The sequence below is a fragment of the Osmerus mordax genome, chromosome 18 (assembly GCF_038355195.1).
Source record: "Osmerus mordax isolate fOsmMor3 chromosome 18, fOsmMor3.pri, whole genome shotgun sequence".
NCBI lineage: Eukaryota > Metazoa > Chordata > Actinopteri > Osmeriformes > Osmeridae > Osmerus > Osmerus mordax.
In genome coordinates, this window is record NC_090067.1 from 2,327,018 (window position 1) to 2,347,546 (window position 20,529).

General features: G+C 42.3%; 1 protein-coding gene across 1 annotated transcript; it reads left to right on the forward strand.

Moving 5' to 3' along the window:
- Positions 1-9,979: 9,979 nt before the first annotated feature.
- LOC136962427 (tumor necrosis factor receptor superfamily member 11B-like) lies at positions 9,980-11,513 on the forward strand. The gene is made up of 4 exons (XM_067256207.1): positions 9,980-10,095; positions 10,238-10,631; positions 10,762-10,944; positions 11,036-11,513. The coding sequence occupies exons 1-4, from the start codon at positions 10,093-10,095 to the stop codon at positions 11,350-11,352; spliced, it is 897 nt and encodes a 298-aa protein (XP_067112308.1). The 5' UTR covers positions 9,980-10,092; the 3' UTR covers positions 11,353-11,513.
- Positions 11,514-20,529: the final 9,016 nt, after the last annotated feature.

A 20,529-nucleotide genomic window follows, 5' to 3' on the forward strand; every position in this document is an offset into this window, starting at 1 on the left:
AAAACAATGGTTCAACTGTGAGGTTTCAGACCTCACCATCAGTGAAGGACATTTACTCATAGAATATTTTAAAACAGACAATGAGCTCAGACAGGGGGTCCTATGTTTAGAATATGTTATATTGTGGGGCTTGTTTGAGAGTAAACCTGGTTGGAAGGCTGGTCGAATCGGAGGCAAAGATTTACAAGGTCTAATTTGTTCTCAAAATACAAACTCAAAATACAAACACAAACATAATGGCCCTTATCAGATTCAAGACCCTGGTATTGACCTTCCGAGCAGTGAACGGGACTGCACCCGTCTACATCAAGTCTCTCCTGCAGCCTTACACCCCCACCCGTCACCTACGGTCTTCTTCAGACAACCACCTGGTGGTCCCACCGCTCAAGACCGCCAGGTCCCAACACAAGCTCTTCTCCTGTCTGGCCCCCCAGTGGTGGAATCAACTCCCCACCTCCATCAGAGACACTGACTGTCTCTCCACCTTCAAGAAAAGGCTCAAGACGCATTTGTTCCGGGAGTACAACGGTACTTAGGAATGGTTCGCTTGACCCGATGTTAGTTTCCTCAAGGATCACAATGACTCTTGCTCAGAGACTTGTTGCTCTTGTGGTTAGTGGTAACTGATTTTAAAATGTTGTACTCGCTGTGATATATTGTTTTTATTATTGTTGCTTGTTTTTTCCACAGGTACACTTGCACTTATAGCAGTTCATGTTGTTTAATTGTAACTTGTTTAACTACATGCTCTTATGGTTCTTCCCTTTGGCACTTATTGTGGTTGTTCACAATGTGTGTGTAGCCTGTGCACCAGGCTAGGACTGGGTTCCTTTAGTCTCTCTTTCTCTCTCTCCTCTGTGCGCTCTTTTCCAGTGCCAATGACGTCACTAATTGGGAGTGGAGTGGGCGTCTAGTGGGCCACTTAATTGCCGTAGAGGTAGGCGTATATAAATAGACACCTGGGGTCCTTACACCGGTAGGGTATCACTCTGCTGCTGGCACTGGTGTGATGTAAGCCATGATCTGGGTGCTGTCTTAAAATACGAAGGTATGTCGAACCGTTTTTGTCCTCGACTATGAGTTTACTGTGGGTGAGCGTACTAAAATGTTTGTTTCAATAGTGTGTGTGGAGGTGCAGACGCTGACCAAACCTTGGTGTACCAGTGGTTGCGTGACTTTCCGTAGACAAGCACCCGCTGGGTATTGTGGCCATAGACATATATACATGTATATATGTCTATGATTGTGGCTGCCAAACGCTACAAGCGTAGCGCTCCTCGCAAATTGTGACGTAGGCGGCAGGTACGAGTTATGCTCTGCCCGCAGTCGTGTAGCTCATTTTCGCTTTGTTGCCCTGATGAATGTGCGTAGATATGGGCGCATTGGCGCTATGGCATATTTATTCTGTAATGGGTGCTGACTGAATCCAGATCACATTGTATTAACTATGAAATGTGACCGACCCGTATTAATTGTCTATGTTTTTAGACTTGTTCAACTGCAGCCGTCAGTGTTGGTTGCAGTTCTCTACACGCATGATTGTCAGAATCAGAAAGGGATTTATTCGCCATGAAAGTTTGCACAGACAAGGAATTTGCTTTGGCAGGAAGGTGCATACAATAAACATATACCTAAAATTTTAATATGTGGACTAACTATACTAAGGGTACATAAACTAGCAGTACTAAGTGGGATTAGAATAGAATTAAATATACAATAAAATATAAGTTGCCGTAAATACAATATAAAAATACAAATATTACAAATGCACAAGATACCATGTTGTAATGCAGTGCAAAAAGCAGAGTGTGGTAACACTTTATAATAAGTCAACGTTTTTTGGCATTTACAAAGTGTTAACTAATAGTTAGTTAATCCTTTATAAAACATTTTGAAACATTAACAATACATTATTAAATAGTTAATAAGCTTATTATTAAACGCTATGTTGATCATTAATAAACACTGTTAAAAATTATGTATTTTATTCATAATACAATTCATAAGGTGTTTGATAACTGCATTATCATACTTTATAGACAGCTTGTTAATATAGTTGCAAACCAGTAGTTTAAAAGGTGTTAATGGTACATGAGCTGGTATAGAAAGCATTAGCAAATGGTGAACAAACCATTTACATTACCTTTATAAAGCATGAGTAAATAACTAACAACATATTTACTTATGTCTTTAAATATGCCAAGTCGAATACAGGATGTACACTATGCTTTGCAGATATCTTGAACAACTATTTTATAAAGACTTACTAATGATGCAACTTGTGATTAGTAATGCAAGTTATAAAGCATTTACTAACTGTTAGTTAAGGCTGTTGCGTGACCTAATCTAAAGTGTGAACTATTTATGCCTTATTAAGCATTTATAGAAAGACTATAGGCCTATTAGTTGTGTTATTTTTTTGTTTTTTTTGAAGAAATAGCTGTTAATTTATTTACCTGGGTAATAAAATAGTATTTTATTTCCATTAAGAAGCGATACAGTAGAATTGGTATAAAAGTTGGTTACCCAAAGCTGTATTTTATTTTCAAAAAATGGCTGTAATAAACTGCAAATGTTTAGCTACTCCTCGACAGGTCTGCAAACGCCTTTGAAAGCAGAGATTTGTTAAAACGTTTGTTAACCGAGACCGTAGGTCGAGGGTTATGAAGGATTCTAAATCTTTGTGTCTATTCCAATATGTAATGATGGTATTCTATGACACAAATCTGTGTTCTAGAAAGAGTGGTCTGGAGTCGCAGAGGTCCGATAATATCAGCTTTAATGCAGCAGTTGGAAATCAACAAGTACAGAGCTCTGGGGTTGTCTACGTTTCCCTACCCGCAACAGAGTTTGGGCTGGTTCACGAAGTCCAACTGGCTATCTTTCCCTGCCCCAGCATATAATATACAGTGCAATTAAAATAAAAGATGAAAAGAGGGTTGAGCTTGTTCTCTCGTGCATCAGGGAGTTGTTCTTGCCTCCGCGTCCCACCTGCTCGGGTGCCATCTCCACCCAGATCCAAGGTTGTTTCTGAAACTGAAAAGATAGAGACACAAAGAACAGCCTGCTTCCCACACTCAGTGTGAGACCCAATGTTTAAGCCTGAGCACACTTCTAAGTTTCATAACTTTAATAAGCACAATGCATAACTTTAATAAGCACAATACATAACTTTAAGACATGCCTCCTTCATAAATCCTGTTGTTATATTCACTCGTGCACAGTGCCCGTGATGCATTCAGTGATTAAAATGCCACACATATTAATAACTGGGATCATAGTTAGTGTCGTGCCTGATATGCAGCTGGTGATTACAGTTCTAAAATATGTGTTGTAATGTATTATACATTCTTTAGTTACAAACAAACAAATCGTTTTAACAAATTGAGGCGACAAAGCGTTTGCTGACCTGTCGAAGAGTAAACATTTGGTTTCTTATATACTACAACAATACGTGGGAAGATCCCAAATCAAACACGGCGAATCTGGAGCAGACGCCATCTTGTCAGAGCAATCAGTGGCACTTGTACTGGTGACGTCACTACGTCTCCAAGGCAACATATCAACAACTCTTTTGAGAACGTCTTCTGAACCAATAAGAACAGCATATTGGTTCAATTGCAACAACAGTACGAGCGTTCTGATTGGCTAATGGGTAGTCATGCCAGCCGCGTATTACGTCTTTATATTCTATGCGCGTTTTGACCTGCTGTCTGATACGTATTCTTATTGCCCTCCGCTGATGTCATCTTCAAAATGAGCGAGGTCGAGGAGTTTTACTATCCAGATGACAATGAAGACATCAACAGCGACGAGGAAATTCTTAACTTTTAAAAGAGCAGAAAAGTGTGAACACAGAGAGATAAACGACAAGCGCTAGGCAGATTGCTAGGTTTGGTTGCTCAGATTTCAGATTGGTTGCTAGGTACTGTAGGTGCTAACACCTGAAACACACCGTGTGAAGACTTGAGTAGAGCTGAACAAAACGACATGTTTTAAATGAAAAGGGCTAAAAATGCCATATAATAAACGACTTACTAACCTCGACCGTTCGGTCATGCCGGAAAATATCAAACTGAGGTTATAAGTATCGACCGCTGTCACACTCGGCTAGTAGAGCTAAGTACTGTAGTTAGTAAGACACATGTCTGTCATTACTTCAATAAAATAGTAATTTTGTGTATCACATTGTGTTGTGTCTGTTTCCTTTTGAGAAACGTATGTTCAGCCTTTGTGAATGTGAGGTTCGAGAATGGACAAGAATACCTTAATAAATAACATGTTTAATAAGGCATAGATAGTTCACACTTTAGATTAGGTCACGCAAAAGCCTTAACTAACAGTTAGTAAATGCTTTATAACTTGCGTTACTAATCACAAGTTGCATCATTAGTAAGTGTTTATAAAATAGTTATGATACCTTTGTGAATGTGAGGTTTGAGAATGGACAAGAACACCTTAATAAATAACACAAAAGCCTTAACTAACAGTTAGTAAATGCTTTGTAACTTGCATTACTAATCACAAGTTGCATCATTAGTAAGTGTTTATAAAATAGTTGTTAAGACATCTGCTAAGTATTAGTGTACATCATGTATTCGACTTGGCGTACATTAATTAGAGACATAATTAAATATGTTGTTAGTTATTTACTCATGCTTTGTAAAGGTAATGTAAATGGTTTGTTCACCATTTGCTAATGCTTTCTATACCAGCGCATGTACCATTAACAGATTATAAACTACTGGTTTGCAACTATATTAACAAGCTGTCTATAAAGTATGGTAATGCAGTTATCAAACACCTTATGAATTGTATTATGAATCAAATCCATAATGTTTAACAGTGTTTATTAATGATTAACATAACATTTAATAATAAGCTTATTAACTATTTAATAATGTATTGTTAATGTTTCAAAATGTTTTATAAAGGATTAACTAACTATTAGTTAACACTTTGTAAATGCCAAAAAGCGTTGACTTATTATAAAGTGTTACCCAGAGTGTTTTAAGCAATAAGTCATTTGAGTCAGTGTGGTCCCTTGGCCTTGTTGAAGAGGCCAACAGCGGAAGGGAAGAAACTGTTTTTGTGGCGTGAGGTATTGGTCCTGATAGACCGCAGCCTTCTGCCGGAGGGGAGTGACTGAAACAGGGAGTGTCCAGGGTGGGAGGAGTCGGCCACAATCTTCCTGGCTCGCCTCAGGGTCCTCGAGGTGTGCAGGTCCTCGAGGGTAGGCAGATTGCAGCCGATCACCTTCTCAGCAGTACGGATGATACGCTGCAGTCTGCTCTTGTCCTTGGCAGTGGCAACAGCGTACCAGACGGTGATGGAGGAGGTGAGGATGGACTCAATGATGGCTGAGTAGAAGTGCACCATCATTGTCTTTGGCAGGTTGAACTTCTTCAGCTGCCGAAGGAAGTACATCCTCTGTTGTGCTTTCTTGATGAGGGAGCTGATGTTCAGTTCCCACTTGAGGTCCTGGGAGAGGATAGTGCCCAGGAAGCGGAAGGACTCCACAGTGTTGACTGGGGAGTCACACAGGGTGATGGGGGTGAGTGGGGCTGTGTTCCTCCTGAAGTCCACAACCATCTCCACTGTCTTAAGAGCATTGAGCTCTAAGTTGTTCTGGCTGCACCAGGTCACCAGGTTGGCCGCTTCCCACCTATAATCAGACTCGTCTCCACCAGAGATGAGCCCAATAAGGGTGGTGTCGTCCGCAAACTTCAGGAGTTTGACGGACGGATGACTGGAGGTGCAACTGTTGGTGTACAGGGAGAAGAGCAGAGGAGAAAGGACGCAGCCCTGAGGTGATCCGGTGCTGATGGACCGGGAGTCAGAGACTTGTGTTCCCAGCTTAACGCACTGCTTCCTGTCAGTCAGGAAGTCTGTGATCCACCTGCAGGTGGAATCAGGAACATTCAGCTGGGAGAGCTTGTCCTGAAGCAGGGTGGGGATGATGGTATTGAAGGCAGAGCTGAAGTCCACAAACAGGATCCTGGCATAGGATGCTGGGGAGTCCAGGTGCTGTAGGGTGAAGTGGAGGGCCATGTTAACTGCATCGTCCACAGACCTGTTGGCTCTGTAGGCAAACTGCAGGGGGTCCAGTAGAGGGTCAGTGATGGATTTAAAGTGTGCCAGCACCAGGCGCTCGAAAGACTTCATTACCACAAGGGTCCGGGCGACGGGTCTGTAGTCATTATGTCCTGTTGGCCTTGGCTTTTTGGGCACAGGAATGATGGTGGAGGACTTGAGACAGGCTGGCACATGGCATGTCTCAAGGGAGGTGTTAAAGATGTAGGTAAACACCGTAGACAGCTGGTCAGCGCAGTGCTTGAGGGTGGCTGGAGAGACAGTCCGGCCCAGCTGCTTTGCGGGGATTCTGCCTCTTGAAAAGTCTGTTAACTTCACCCTCCTGAATGGAGAGAGTCGTCACTGTAGAGGGGGGGAGGTGGGAGGCCTCCTGGGTGGGAAGGGGTAGTTCAAGACTGTCCAATTGTCTTTCAAATCTGCAGTAGAACTCATTCAGGTCGTTAGTGGAGTGGGGGGCTCTGGGCTTGTAGTTGGTAATTTGCCTGAGCCCTCTTGTGGTGTTGGTCATAGCCTAACTAGTGTATTGATTTGCTTTTATTTGTTTTACCTGTTGCTCATCCAAACCAACACCTCTATACTAATAAAGACTGTATTTTTATACTTTTCTAAGAACCTGTGTCTGTACAGATTATTAGTTCAGAGTTCCCCTTGCTCTGGCATTAGCACAGACAAGTTTAGCTCAAGGGGTGGCGTAGTCTGCTGTACACTAGGGGGCGCTACATGTGCTTCATGTTTTGGCTACTCGCAATGTTTTGTGGCTATCTTGTTGTTATGATCAGTGACCTATGCACTTTGTAAAGCTCTCTCTTGGAAGTCGCTTTGGATAAAAGCGTCTGCTAAATGAATAAATGTAAATAATGATTTTTTAATTGTATTTTTTTGTACGAAGTTACTACCTAAATACTATGAGTATGTGTGGTCCAGGGCTGGACTGGCCATCTGGCATACCGGGCATTTGCCCGGTGGGCCGACGCACTTTTGGGCCGAATCGCCAATATAATTTGGTCCGGCCCATAAAGAACTGACAGCGGCCCGGCCCATTGGTTAATTTATTTTTGGTCGGGCCAGCCCATAGGGAACTGACAGCGGCCCATTGGTTAATTTTCTTTATTGGCACTGGCCTGACCCATCAAATCCAGAAACCCCCTTCCCCTGATTCATAAAATCGTTTGCCGCAGGCCCTGAGACACGAGCTGTTGACTAATGCTTATGCTGGTTTAGCATCGTTAAAGTTTAGCATCGCTAAAATGGAGAAACGACCACCAAGCGCAAGGAAGGCGCAGAAAAGTTAAGGGAGAAAAATATTTTGAAAAATCTACAGGCGAATGCCACAATGTGCAAAAACTTTTTTTTTTAGCTGCTTCAACATTAGCATTACCTGTAGAGGAAGGAGGAGAGGTGGCTGGTTCAGAGAGGCAGAAACATACTGACAGGGTCAGCGAAGAAGCCGAGGAGGTGAGTGACCATGACAGGGCCATGGGAGCGAGTGAGGAAAAGATGGAAGAAAGAGTAGTTGACGACGTTGGAGGACACAGTACTACTAGGTTACCCTATTTTAACCACTGCGGCCACCAAGCATAAGTAAAATGGTATCAAAAGGTATCTGTATGGTAATAATCCAGTGCTGTTCAGAGGGCCATGCAGCTTTCCACTGTTACTTGCACTTGAGTATGGACATTGTGTACTATATGGCCTCCAAATTGTCAATAAAAAGTGAGTGAATACACTTCTTCTCTTGTAGTGATGCTCTTTTCCAGGGCATATCCTACTCTCAGCTTTATTGTAGCTTTTGGGAAGGGTTGTGGTTATTGTATTTAGCAGACACTTTTGTCCAAAGCGACAAAATATGAATCTTACAATAGATAAATAAAATTAACAGTAAACTGTTTTTAAAAGTTTCTAAGCCAATATTAAGCAAAATAGTAATAACAATAATGGAAATACAATATCAATAATGATAATAAAATACCATAAATATACAAATCATAACTAAGAATTAATTAATTATTAATTATTATCTTAAGTGTAAGATCAACAGATAAGTCTTGAGACCCCTCTTGAAGGATACAAAACTATCACATGAACGTTTTAGCATGGCCGGGAATCAAACTGGCAACCTTCAGATTACTAGCCCGATTCTCTAACCGCTCAGCCACCTGACTCACTTATTTTACCTTAAGCCCCGACTGTCTAGTCAACTCTCAGGATGTTGTCTCAGCAACAATCCAGCGATGGTCATCGGTGGTATCACCAGATTGGAATGAAGGCTAGTCAAATATATTATCATCACTGCAATGACCAAGCTTGGAATCCCCTCAAAAACAGACTTCTCCGCTGAGTCCATGTAAGGGTCCTTCAGCAATTCAACTCTTCTCTAATCCTTCCTCTCTGACTGAGGAGTACAGAGGTCAGCTCTGTCACAGAAACAACTCAGTCATCAGCTGAATGGGTCACGGCCAGTCAACCTGCCCCCCACACACACACACACTTTGTAGGCTCCCTTCATCATTTCCAGTTGATAGTCTACAGACCACAGAATCTCTCTTTCAAAAGAAGTTAGCATAAACTGAAGGCACAATTCATAACATAAAGGTCATGTGCTTCAACTTGGTAGGTTCTTTCCATTGGCTCTAATTGTACCCCAGGTTGTCTTGCCTTTCAAAGGCTTTCATGAAGATTGAAACTGGTGATATATGTTTACCTCAGATCTCTACAGAATTATTTCCTCAACCCCCCCGAGTTAACATAATAACCCAGATGTATTTCCATTGCCAGACGGAGACCATTTCGTGTGAAAGAAAAGTAGACTTTCAATCAATGTGGTTGCTTGTCTCGGAAGCAGTAATGATCAGAGTCATTAAAACAAAGCTGTTGAAGTTACTTGCATGCATCTGACGGTGTGCTGACATCTCATTGGTCTTCATGATGTATACATTCAAGCATAAATCCAAGCATGTCCACAGACCTCTGGAGGAGGGGATCCCTCACTGAATTGCTTCTTCAAGGATTCTTCACTTGTTCTCCCTGAGTTTTTCCTTGCTTTCTCTGAGGGTTTAGGTTGGTCATCAGTGCTGATCTGTGGGCACCTATGATGCTCTTTTGGAGAAAAAAGGGTTGCATAAGTAAAGTTTGATTTGACAAGATAAATTAGAAAGGTGCAGTGTGTGAAAAATATCAGCTAAACATGAAGAGCATGACCTCCGAAATATCTTACTTCATAATAACTTTATGAGATTACATTTAGGGTACAACAAATAGTTGTACAGTAGAAGAGCTGGTATATACAACTAATATACAGTGAGAGCTGGTATATACAACTAATATACAATAGAGCTGGTACTAACAGTGGTAGAGATGGATTATATAACTAATAAACTGTAGTAGAACTGTATACAACTAATTCCTAGTTACGTGGTTTAGAGCCTTCCTGTCACAATGTCGTTAGACCCATTCACTGCCCCTTTTGGAAATGACAAATATTTCAGACCATTTATGATTTTTTACCACAATTTACTTGGTTCATATTTTGTTTCGGTGCTGACTATTCTGCTTACCAAGTGCCTTGGTTCGAGTCCGGTATCTTTCAACTTTCGTTCTCACAAATGTAATAAGACACTGTGATTTTAGTGTTCATTAACTAGAATCAATCACATCCTTGTTAGCTTTGTGCGAGTAACTCTGTTCAATTTGCAGCTTCCGGGAAGTTTTTAGTTATTTAGTTGGTTAAATTACGACTGGATGGCATGTTCCCGCACGGAAGCAGAATTACCCTAATTCATTCTATCATACCGGTATATTCCTGACGCAGAATTCCTATCCCTGACGCAGAATTTCGTTGCCAAATAAACAAGTTGCATGTTTTTCCTAATAGGCGTATACCCACCTTTGCCTAATGCCCATTGGTGCGTCAGCTTTGGCTTTATAAAAGGATTTAGCCTACCAAGAGCTCCCATCAGGACCAGAGAGCGCAACGCTTTTACAGCGGCGGAAGATAGAAACATGGTGGGTCCTCAGGATGATTCTGCCAGAGTCAAAGGCGGCATTTTATCAACATTATTTATCAATATTAGGCTACAGTCTCAGACAAACTTATATTACTACTTTTAACTGACTCTTCGACGTTTAACCCTTTCTCTGTCCACAGCTCCTTTTGACAACGATGCTGATTTTAGGCTGTTGCTCCGGTGCCAGTACGGAACCTCACATGCAAACTTTCCAGCATGAAGACCCGTACAGCGGCCGATTGCTAGAGTGTCAACTCTGCCCGCCCGGAACCTACCTCCGCAAAGCCTGCAGTGATGACAGCAGTAAAAGCGATTGCGCGACGTGCCCAACAGGCTCATTCACGGAGCTTTGGAACTTCATACCCAAGTGCCTGCGCTGTGGAATGTGCGTGGGGAACAGGGTAGTCAAAAAGGAGTGCACCCCTTCTCAAGACTGCGTGTGCGAGTGCAAGCAAGGGTATTACTTTAACAAGTGGCTTCAAGACTGCACTAAACACACAGAATGCTCTTCGGGTTACGGTGTGATATCTAAAGGTAGATATAATGCCGAGAGCCACACAAACAAACTGTAGTTATAACCATTTCTTCTAGGAAATTATTACCGTGTATCGAAGGCAAGGTGGCTATAGTCTGTAGCATAACTAACTGCCTTTTGTGTCCACAGGCACAGCTGAAAAAGATTCCAAATGTGAACAATGTTCAAGTGGATTCTTTTCAGTCGAAATATCCTCTGACGCTCCGTGCACACCTCACTCCTCGTGCACTGCCGCGGATAAACGCGTGATGCTAAAAGGTCGCACCTGGCACGATGTCATTTGCGCATCATGCGCTGAGATCATCAGCCGCGGTAAGGACGTTTATAAACATTAACGAATCATTTTCGAACACCATTCAAACGTTTTTTAGTCATTGTGTTTTTGTATGTGTATTGTTCTCAGATGGTGCCGAATTCCTACGACAAATCCTTCCAGGTTTCGTATCTCACCACAAGATGAGCGTTAGTAAGATGCGTAGGTTTGTGATGAATAATCCACCTGCGGGATCCAGCAGACCAACACATGCCAGCATTTCGAGACTTATCCAGAGCGACCTTATCGGACGAATTAAAAGTTGGGTTCATATGGCCACCGTTGAGCAGATTAGAAAACTACCAGAGACTTTTATGAAAAGTCGGATTATGGTTGGGGCAGATAAACTGCAGTGGAGGCTGGAGAGAATAGATGCATTAGTTAAACTTTGCAAAAGTAAAGAATAGGTATAATAGCTCATAGAAGGTATACTTATTATTAATGTTATTTATTAAAAATTGTCCTCATTCTTTCAAGTATACATGTAAATAATGAATAGATTGTGTACACTGTTGCATGATGACACCATCGACTACCTATTCAATAATGTTTACAATAAAGATCGTGCATCAACCCCATTGTTCTGGTAATGATCAATTGAGTAACTATTGATTATTGATGGTAAACATGTTAACACTTTGCACAGTATGACTATGGTCTACTTGCTCCTCCACGCACATCTGTCTAGAAGTAGGCCTACAGGATTACTTGCATTAGAGTATTGAGTCATATTTCTATGGAGAGGGGTGGGCAGACAAGTGTGGAGAAAACATACATTTATAATGGTGTAAAGGTACCTCAGACACCGCAAAAGAGTTAAGGGACCATCCATCATGAAAGAGAACAGACCACCAACAATCCACCTTGAGAAAGATCTCTGACACAAAAGTACAATGTGTATAAAAGTACAATATGTAAATGTGCACTTTTAATACTATTATGTTTAGATTTTCTAGACAGAAGGCATGAGGATTTGAAGAAACAAAGGAAATACCAACCCAACTGAAATATTGATTATTACTAAATATAAATGTTCACGTAGAACCCCTTCACAGTTCCTTACAGACCCCTTTTCAGAGCAGGAGTAATCAGTTATATCTGGAATCAAGGTTTTATTAAATGGTTTGTTTCTTTTATCAGTTGACTTCTTTTGATAAAAGACCCAGGGCTAAAGTTATCAAGCCGTTTGCGCCTGTTTCCAGGCGTTAATTGTTCGCAAAGACTGATTTCACCGATGCAAGTTGCGCTTTAAATATGCGTTCGTGGGAGGTTAAAGGGAAAGTGGGAGTTCCAACCAAAAAGGTGGGAGGATACTGGTAAAGTGCGCCTAATTATATATTCCGTGGTATTTACAAAGACTGCCAGTTAGAGCGCGCCTCTGTCCTGCGGGGGAAATTCTCTGCCTTTTTAAAGCAGGTCTAAACCAGGAAGCGCGTTTTCCTGTATGTGCAAATTTAGCTTATTTAATGACAGCAGTGATCAAAGCAAGGCAAGGACAAAGGCCAACTTTTTTCCCAGGGTGTGGATGTTCTTCCCTGTAATATGTTCAGGTTTGCTGTTACTTCATGCACTAATAGGTCAATTTTATCGTCACTAAATTTAAGCTTGCACTTTCTTTTTGAAGTAGGAAGATCCATGATAGATAACGTTACATGCGGGCCCATTGTTTGCTCTTTTAAAGGCGCGCTAATTACGCTGAAGGGCGGAGTATGAGCTGATTGCCTGATGGGTGTCAGGTTTGATAAATACTACGCAAAATGAGGAAGCATAGCGGGCGCTATTATCGAACTCGCATAAACAGACGCAGCGTAAACTGCGCAGTGTTAGTAAACCTACCTCACAGTGTTTTTAAGAGTAAGTTATTTTAAGAAAGCAGTTTTACTGGAATTTTCATATCATTTTATTATGTTGCACTAGTTTGTCCTGTGGCACACGTTTTCACATGCACTTCATGTAGAAATGTAAGTCTTATTTAGTTCTATGTAGCGTTAGTTCAGAAATACATGTAGTCTCATGTAGGCCTATTTCTGTGTTGTTTTATGTAACACCATGGTCCTGGAGGAGCGTTGTTTGTACTGTATGTATCTGATTGAAATGACAAAAAAACACTTGACTTGACCTGACTCAGCAACGTAGCTCATTCCTTAGCACAACTCCCAGATTTTACATTTGATTCATTTAGCTGATGCTTTTGTACAGAGACAGTGCAGCCAAAAAATCTGTGAACCTGTCCATAGCTTTGACATGGTTAGAGCCAAGGAATTATTTGCATTTACCACATGGTAAAAAGTAACCACATCTCACCATGATGGCACGGTGCCACAGTACTATCTCAACTACAGTGCAACCACAACATCTCAACTACAGTGTTACGTAGAAGAGAAAAGAATATCATACTGTAAATGTGAAGTACAATGTCATGGAAGGTAGCCCAGTGAACAAAGTTGTTAAAGTCGGTAGCAAGGTCACTGGTGAAACCATGAACAGTATTTCATTGCTGACTGATAAATACACTGCGAATCTGGCCCAAAATATTGTTTACGATTCACATCACCCCCTGTGGTCTGAGTATGAACTTCAGGACACAGGTACATGATGCCATGGATGAGGACCAAGAGAGGCATCACATCCTTTGTCCCAAGAAGTATTCAGCTGCTCAATCAAATCAGATAATGTTTTTATCACTCTGCACTTTACATTGTACTGGACCTGCTGACATTCTTAAGTTATTCCTGCGATGCCTTCAGTTGTATCTTTGTATTATTTTATTCTTGCATTTATTGTCTCGCTTTGTTTTTTAATATTTCTGTTACGTCCACTGTACTGTCCTGTCTGCAGTGTTGAATGTATCTCTGTTTTTAAGCTCTTGGTGCAGAACAAATTCCCCTCGGGGCAATAAAGGTTTTCATTCATTCATTCAGTGGACTAGAAAATGCAGGCTGTGTTCCCAAGACCGGATATGGGCAATCTGGCCACATGCCCAGGGGTCCTTGGGCATGGAGGGGCCCTCCGTGATTGGATAATTGTATTATTATTATTTTTGGTTACATAAAAACAACTCATATTGTATTTGATTTAAGGGTGCACAGAAGAGGATGTTGCACATGCTTCCAATTAATGTCATTTGACATTTGGCTATTGTTAGGCTTATTTGTTTAGTAAATTTAGGCATACACTACTTTATAACCTCTTTGTGAAACACACACAGAAAGCACCATCAGGCTATGGACAGTGCATCTGTAATGCCTGACCATAGGCAAAATAGGATACACTGTCATTTCGGTCACCAAAAATGTAAATATTGTATGTAAAGCTACACAGGTGTTACGTTTTGCTTGTAGTGCGCACACATTTTGCATCTGGTCTATAATAGGCTGTGCTAAGTATATAGAATTTGTTTAGTAAATACACTATTTTTATCCCTCCCTTGAAAACACACAGAACATTGTGGTTAGCAGGCATGTGATGTTGAATAGGATCTCTGTGCTGCAGTTGAACAGGAAAGAACACCTTATTTAAAACAGAACCATGGGAAGAGGACTGATTCAGACTGTAAACACATTCAAGATGCCAACTGGACCGTAAACTACGCGACAGCAGCCCCCACAGGCACATCCCGAGCATGTATGGGTGGCAGCTTAGCCCCCTGAAGTACTGTCCATTTACCAACAGAAACAAACATAAAATAGTTTTACTGAAGAGAACAATGATGACAAAGAACTAGTTGACTAACACTGGGTCAAGAATTATAAGACATTTGGTTTATTGTTTATCCTTGTAGCAGTTGAATGATCTTTATTTTAATTAGCTTTAACGAAAGGCTTCTGTCATATGGAAAGTATTTGGTCCCTGTAGAAGCCAGGGGGCCGGACCTACAATCCAACCCCCTCCACAAAATACTTGATGTACTAAAGAGCACCTTCAGCAACAGATTCATTCAACCACGGTGTTTAAAGGAACGTTACAGGAAGTCATTCCTGCCTGCTGCCATCAAACTTTATAACTCATCTGTCCCTGTCAGACCTCACTCGCCCTTTGTTACATGACTATTATCAGTCTCTATAAATTCACCAGTGCCTATTATTAAACCTAAGGTCAGTAAACTGGACTTTAAGCTTTTAGCATGATGGAATTAATTTATCTTATTGCATTTATCAGAAATTGTATTGTGATTGTATTTTTTTTTTATTGTGTTGTATTACTATTCTTATATGTATATGTACCTGGCTGCGAAGACACCTTAATTTCCTCCCTGGGGATTAATAATGTAAATCTATCGACAAATCGATATTGATAGATCCATCCATCTATCCATGTAATAATTTCTTGAAAATGTAATAACGCCTGAAGAATTTCATAAAAATCTGCACTTAATTTTATCGAAAATTTAATACCGTATTAAATGTAATACATGTAATGTACATGTTATACCATATTATATTAATGGGAACATGGCTAATGTAGGCTAACACAAGCGAGTGATGCAGGCTAAATGGTTCATTCCACCTCCAGGAAATGTTCTTTCTTTCATATCAGTCAACAATTACGATATTCTTATGGAATGGTGTTTCCTTTGCCTCGCCAGATTTCAAATTGGGGTTTTCTCGGGTTTCAAATTGATTTAGGAAGTAAGAAAAAAGTTGATTCTAATACTTAAGCAGGTTGAATTACATTTAAATGGAAACCAATTTTGACTGTCAATAGCACCACCACGTACTATGATGGGGGGAATGCGATCACAGATTTTCTAGGTTTAAAAGCCTGAACAAAAAATGTCTGAGGTAGGCTGAGGTATTACCTTATCAATCAAAACACAATTAAAACATCAGACAGGAAATGTTAGAACATTATTGGTCAGGTTAACATTATTGGGTTTTATGAAATCTTTGATCAAATTAAGCACAAAGCATGCGTTTATAGTTGAGCACATACTGCATCCCTGACTACCACAACTTTTGCATGGGCGTAGGTTTCCATTAAGACTGTACGCTGCTTCCCAAATAATAAGCCCTAGCAGTGACGTCAAGGACCTCTATAACCAAGACAAAGAGAGTGTTCAAAGATGGTAACCAGGCAGAGCTGCAGCGCGTTCAGGTGGAACTTCCTGCACAACACCCCCCCCTCCAGACGCTGATGTTGATGCACGTTTCCCATTACCTACATTTTCCAGAGATGTTCTCCTTCCCCATGCTGCTTTCACAGATGAGGTAACCCACCACCCCACCACTCCAGATCCGAGTCAGCAGAGTAGACCTTGGAATGGCTGCTACTTTATCTCTTTATACCCCAGGTTAGTCATGCAATTGACCCACTGTAGTTTGCCTACCAGGAGAAGGTGGCAGTGGAAGATGCCATCTTCTATCTACCCTACAGGGCTTCCTCTCAACTGGACAAGGGGAGAGGTGCTGCGAGGATCATGGTTTTAGATTTGTCCAGCGCATTCAATACCATCCAGCCTCCCCTACTGAGAGACAAGCTGACAGATATGAGGGTGGACGCACACCTGGTGACCTGGATTACGGTCTACCTCACAGGGAGACACTAATATGCCAGGCTGAGCGACAGCTCCTTTGAGACAGTGGTCAGCAGCACAGGCACACCATGGTGAACCCTTCTTGTTCCCCCGGAACACTTCCCACTTCAAGTACAACTGAGATTTGCCACACGGAGAAGTACTCGGATTACATAGAAATTGTGTGGGGTATCAGGGTATAGGCGTGCGAGTCCTGGAGTCTTGTGGAGGACTTTGTGTTCTGGTGCAGATCGAAGCATCAGCAGCTGAACAGCTCCAAGACTAAAGGGCTGGCGGTGAGCTTCTGGAGGACCAGGCCTCATATGCTACCAGTCTCCATTGAGTGGGTCAATGTGGAGGAGGTCCAGACCTACAAGTACCTGGGGCTGCGGCTGGTCTGCGAATTCTGACATTCTCTACAGGAAGGGGCAGAGACGGATCTATTTCCTATGGAGGTTGGCGGTCCTTCAACATCTGTCGGAAACTTCTGTTGATGTTTTACCAGTCAGTGGTCGCCAGGGTTCTCCTCTATGCTTAGGTGTGTTGGGGAGGCAGCAGGAAGAAGAGGGACGCTATGCAGCTGAACAGGCCGGTGAGGAGAGCTGACTGTGGTTGCCATGAGGTCTTCCTTATGTCAATGGTGGAGAGAAGGACCCTAAATAAGCTGTTGTCTATTCTGGTCAATGCCCACAACTCTCTGCACAGCACATTCACTGGGCAGAGGAGTGTGTTTATTGGCAGATTTCTGTCTTGGTTCTTCTCAACAGTCTTTTGTCCTCCTGGCCATAAGACTGTACAACTCCTAACAATGGCAGAAGTGGAACTGAACGTTTTCCTGCACTGCTTCTATTGGAATTTGGCAGCTGGACCTTTCAGTTATTGGTCATGTCAGCATTATACAGCATTATATTATATTATATACAGTATTGATTTATATCACATATCACTGCAATGTTTTTATTGTCAATAATCAATAAAAATCTCTATCACAATTTTCTGGAAATAAAATGTGTGCTACAGTATCGGTAAAGGATATTTGAGTGCCTATGCCACGTCAAACAAACGAGTGCAGAAAACAGACCCAAGAAATGGGATTCATTAGAACATCGATATTAACAGAGCTTTGAGAAATGACCTGTGGTGACATGGGTGGAAACATGAAAAGGTTAGGGTAATTTTAGTTCGCGATCTGTATAGCCTCATCGCACGCGCACACCAGATGGACTGAGTTTTTGCAGAACAACTAGGAGATTTAAGAAGTTTACGACCCTGTTTAAATTACAGGGTTTCTTGCATCCCTTCCTCTTGATTTAATGGCTTTAAGATTGTGTGGTTTGATCAGAAGGTAATCAGTGTAGATCATTTCTGTTTTAGAATATGATTAAGATATTATAATTATGATAACATATTAAGGCACCTGGAGGCAGGCCCGCCCATAGAAATAGCTGGGGCCCTGAAAAGGTCCAGTCAATGGGCCCACCCCAAATCGGGCTTTACTTATATTAACGCATGCCATGTGTGCTCTCTCTCTCTCCTACATAAAACATTATGTTAACCAAGAGAGACTTAGTGATGAGCAAGCCCAAACAAAATCTGCAGATTTTTTTCAAATTTTCTGCGGTTCTTCAGACTGAAAATCTGCGGAATTCCACGAGCCTTCCTGTTCTATGTCGGAGCGACCGAAGATGTTCCACAACAGTTTGACGCTGAATATATTCTATTGAATGTTGACAGACTTTGGAAAAAAGTATTAATCCATCCTCATAAAGATCGCCTGAAAACTCCCTGGCCCCGTCTATTGCCGTCATTTTGGTTGATAAGTGTTTCCGTGTCAATTATCTTCAGGGCTGAATCTTGGGATTTTTGGCTAACGTTTTAATATTGGCTACAGTAACGTGAATGGGCCTGCCTGGAGGAAATTAAAAACTGGCATGCATAAAAAGATTCCTGGAGAAACAACAGGTTGTTCATTCATATGTCGCCATCTAGCGAACAAACAGTGGCAGGAAGGTAGAGGAGTTTCATACACTGGCCAGTGTGTTCGATCAAAACAGGTTGAACCCAACCATATTAAATTTGAGCACTTTCAATACAACCGGGTTGTATCATACAGTGTCAATCCAGCCATCATGTCTGTGACCATGTTCGACCCAACCATGACATATCTGACCGTCTTCAACCCAACCGTGTTGGACCAGACAGTGCTCTATAAGAGCACCTCAGATTCCATCACCTTGTGGATCCAGGACTTGTCATTTTCCGTGTTCCCATGGATACAGGGTGACTCTTCAGCAGTGTTGCCCTGGGACCCAGCGTACCTGGTCATCGTGGAGCATGCTCTCTGGGCCGTGGGACTTGGTGTGGCGCTGTTCCGGCTGGTGGCGATCATCAGGAGCTGGCCAGGGCGCATGCGGCCGCAGGGGAGAGGAGGAGCCACGAGGACGCCTTCCACACCTGCTGGAGGAGCCCAGAGAAGGAGAACGGAGCGCTGAGGAAACAGCAGCGCTTCCTCCGCAATGCTGCCAAGGTTTTTAATGGCAAACACCGTCGCCTCCGCCAGCAGGTGAAAGAATACCTGAAGAACCACTGAGGAGACCATTGCTGGAAAAGATGACAAGATTGACGTGAGCTTCATTTTTGTTCTTCATCACCTTTAGTTTCAGTTGTCATACCTTCCTCTGTGTATCTAATGGATACATCAAACAAGCTGTATCTCTCTCCTTCCAGATTCCTTCTGACGTTTTGGTTCACCTGGCGATGACCTACGACCTCCAGGGGCATGATTCCAGAGCAGTGTCCAATGACAGCGTTGCTGCGGTAGTCAACCAAACCACCGCTTCGAGGAACAGAATGGAGCTGCAGGGGACTGACGTCTCCTGGGTTCAGACCCAACTCTCCGTTGCCAAACAGCAACTTGACTGTTACCGGGTCGGGATGGATAATGAGCAGAGGTCTCGTGAGGCCCTGGAGGGGAAATGGCAGCATCTACAATGCGAATTGGCTGTCCCTGATGGAAGGCCAGCTCAAGGCCTTCCAGCAGAAGTACGAGGACATGGCCCAGACTTACCAGCAGAGGGAGGTCACCCCCCAGAGGAGTCTGATGAACGAGGAGATGGACCTCCTCCGGCAGACGCTAGCCTCCGCCTCCGAGCAAAAACGCCTCAAACGCTGCACATGACAAGTTGTACCAGGAGCAGGTGGTCTAGTGGCAGGAAATGTTCAAGACCACCCTGCGGGTGGCTGACCAGGGGAGCATGCAGGCCCTGCTGGAACACTCTCTGAACGGAAGTTGAAATTGAGGGAGGAGAGAGTACATTGAAGCTAAAAAGCTCAAGTGAAACATGTTCCTGGATATACTTGACAATAGTTGTTAATCCCAATAAAGCATTAAAAAGCTACTCCCATGTGTTACAAATCGTTATTTTACTTAGCTCACTATAGTCATAATACAGAGACATTGTTTATCGCAATCCCTCACGTCCTACAATGACACAGAACGGGTGTGGACTAACACTTGTCTGAGAGTTGTCCAATCACAGAAAGGTACTGGAGCTACCCTACAGGAGGGTATTTCTAGGAGCAGGATTTGTGTAAACTACTGGAATCTCTCCAGGAGCAAGGTTGAGACCCATGCTACATGTTCAACTTCCCTGACCACCAGTCAAAGACCTCAATGGTAAACTTATGTTGGCAGTGTACACGTTTCAAGTTGATCCGATTACTTTCAGACCCATTAAACAGCTTGGGCAACCTAAATCACATCAACATTGTACCAATCTGGGAATTAACAACCAAATCAGGTTCCCTTCACAACCATCTCGAGAATGGTTGTCCTCACACTTCCAACAATAACCAGATATTTTGCACCCAACCCTCTCTTGTAATAACTGGAAAAGTTACAGCATGGTGCAATAAAAAGGTTTTTATTTTGACAAATGTTAAAAACGTAGAACACACTACTGGCACATGGGGAGCATCTATTGTTCGGTAGTCTCGCCAAGGTCCTTCCGCCTTCTCCCTGGAGTTAAGGCTCTTAAAGCAATGAGTGGTTTGTCTAGGAATGCCTGAAGCG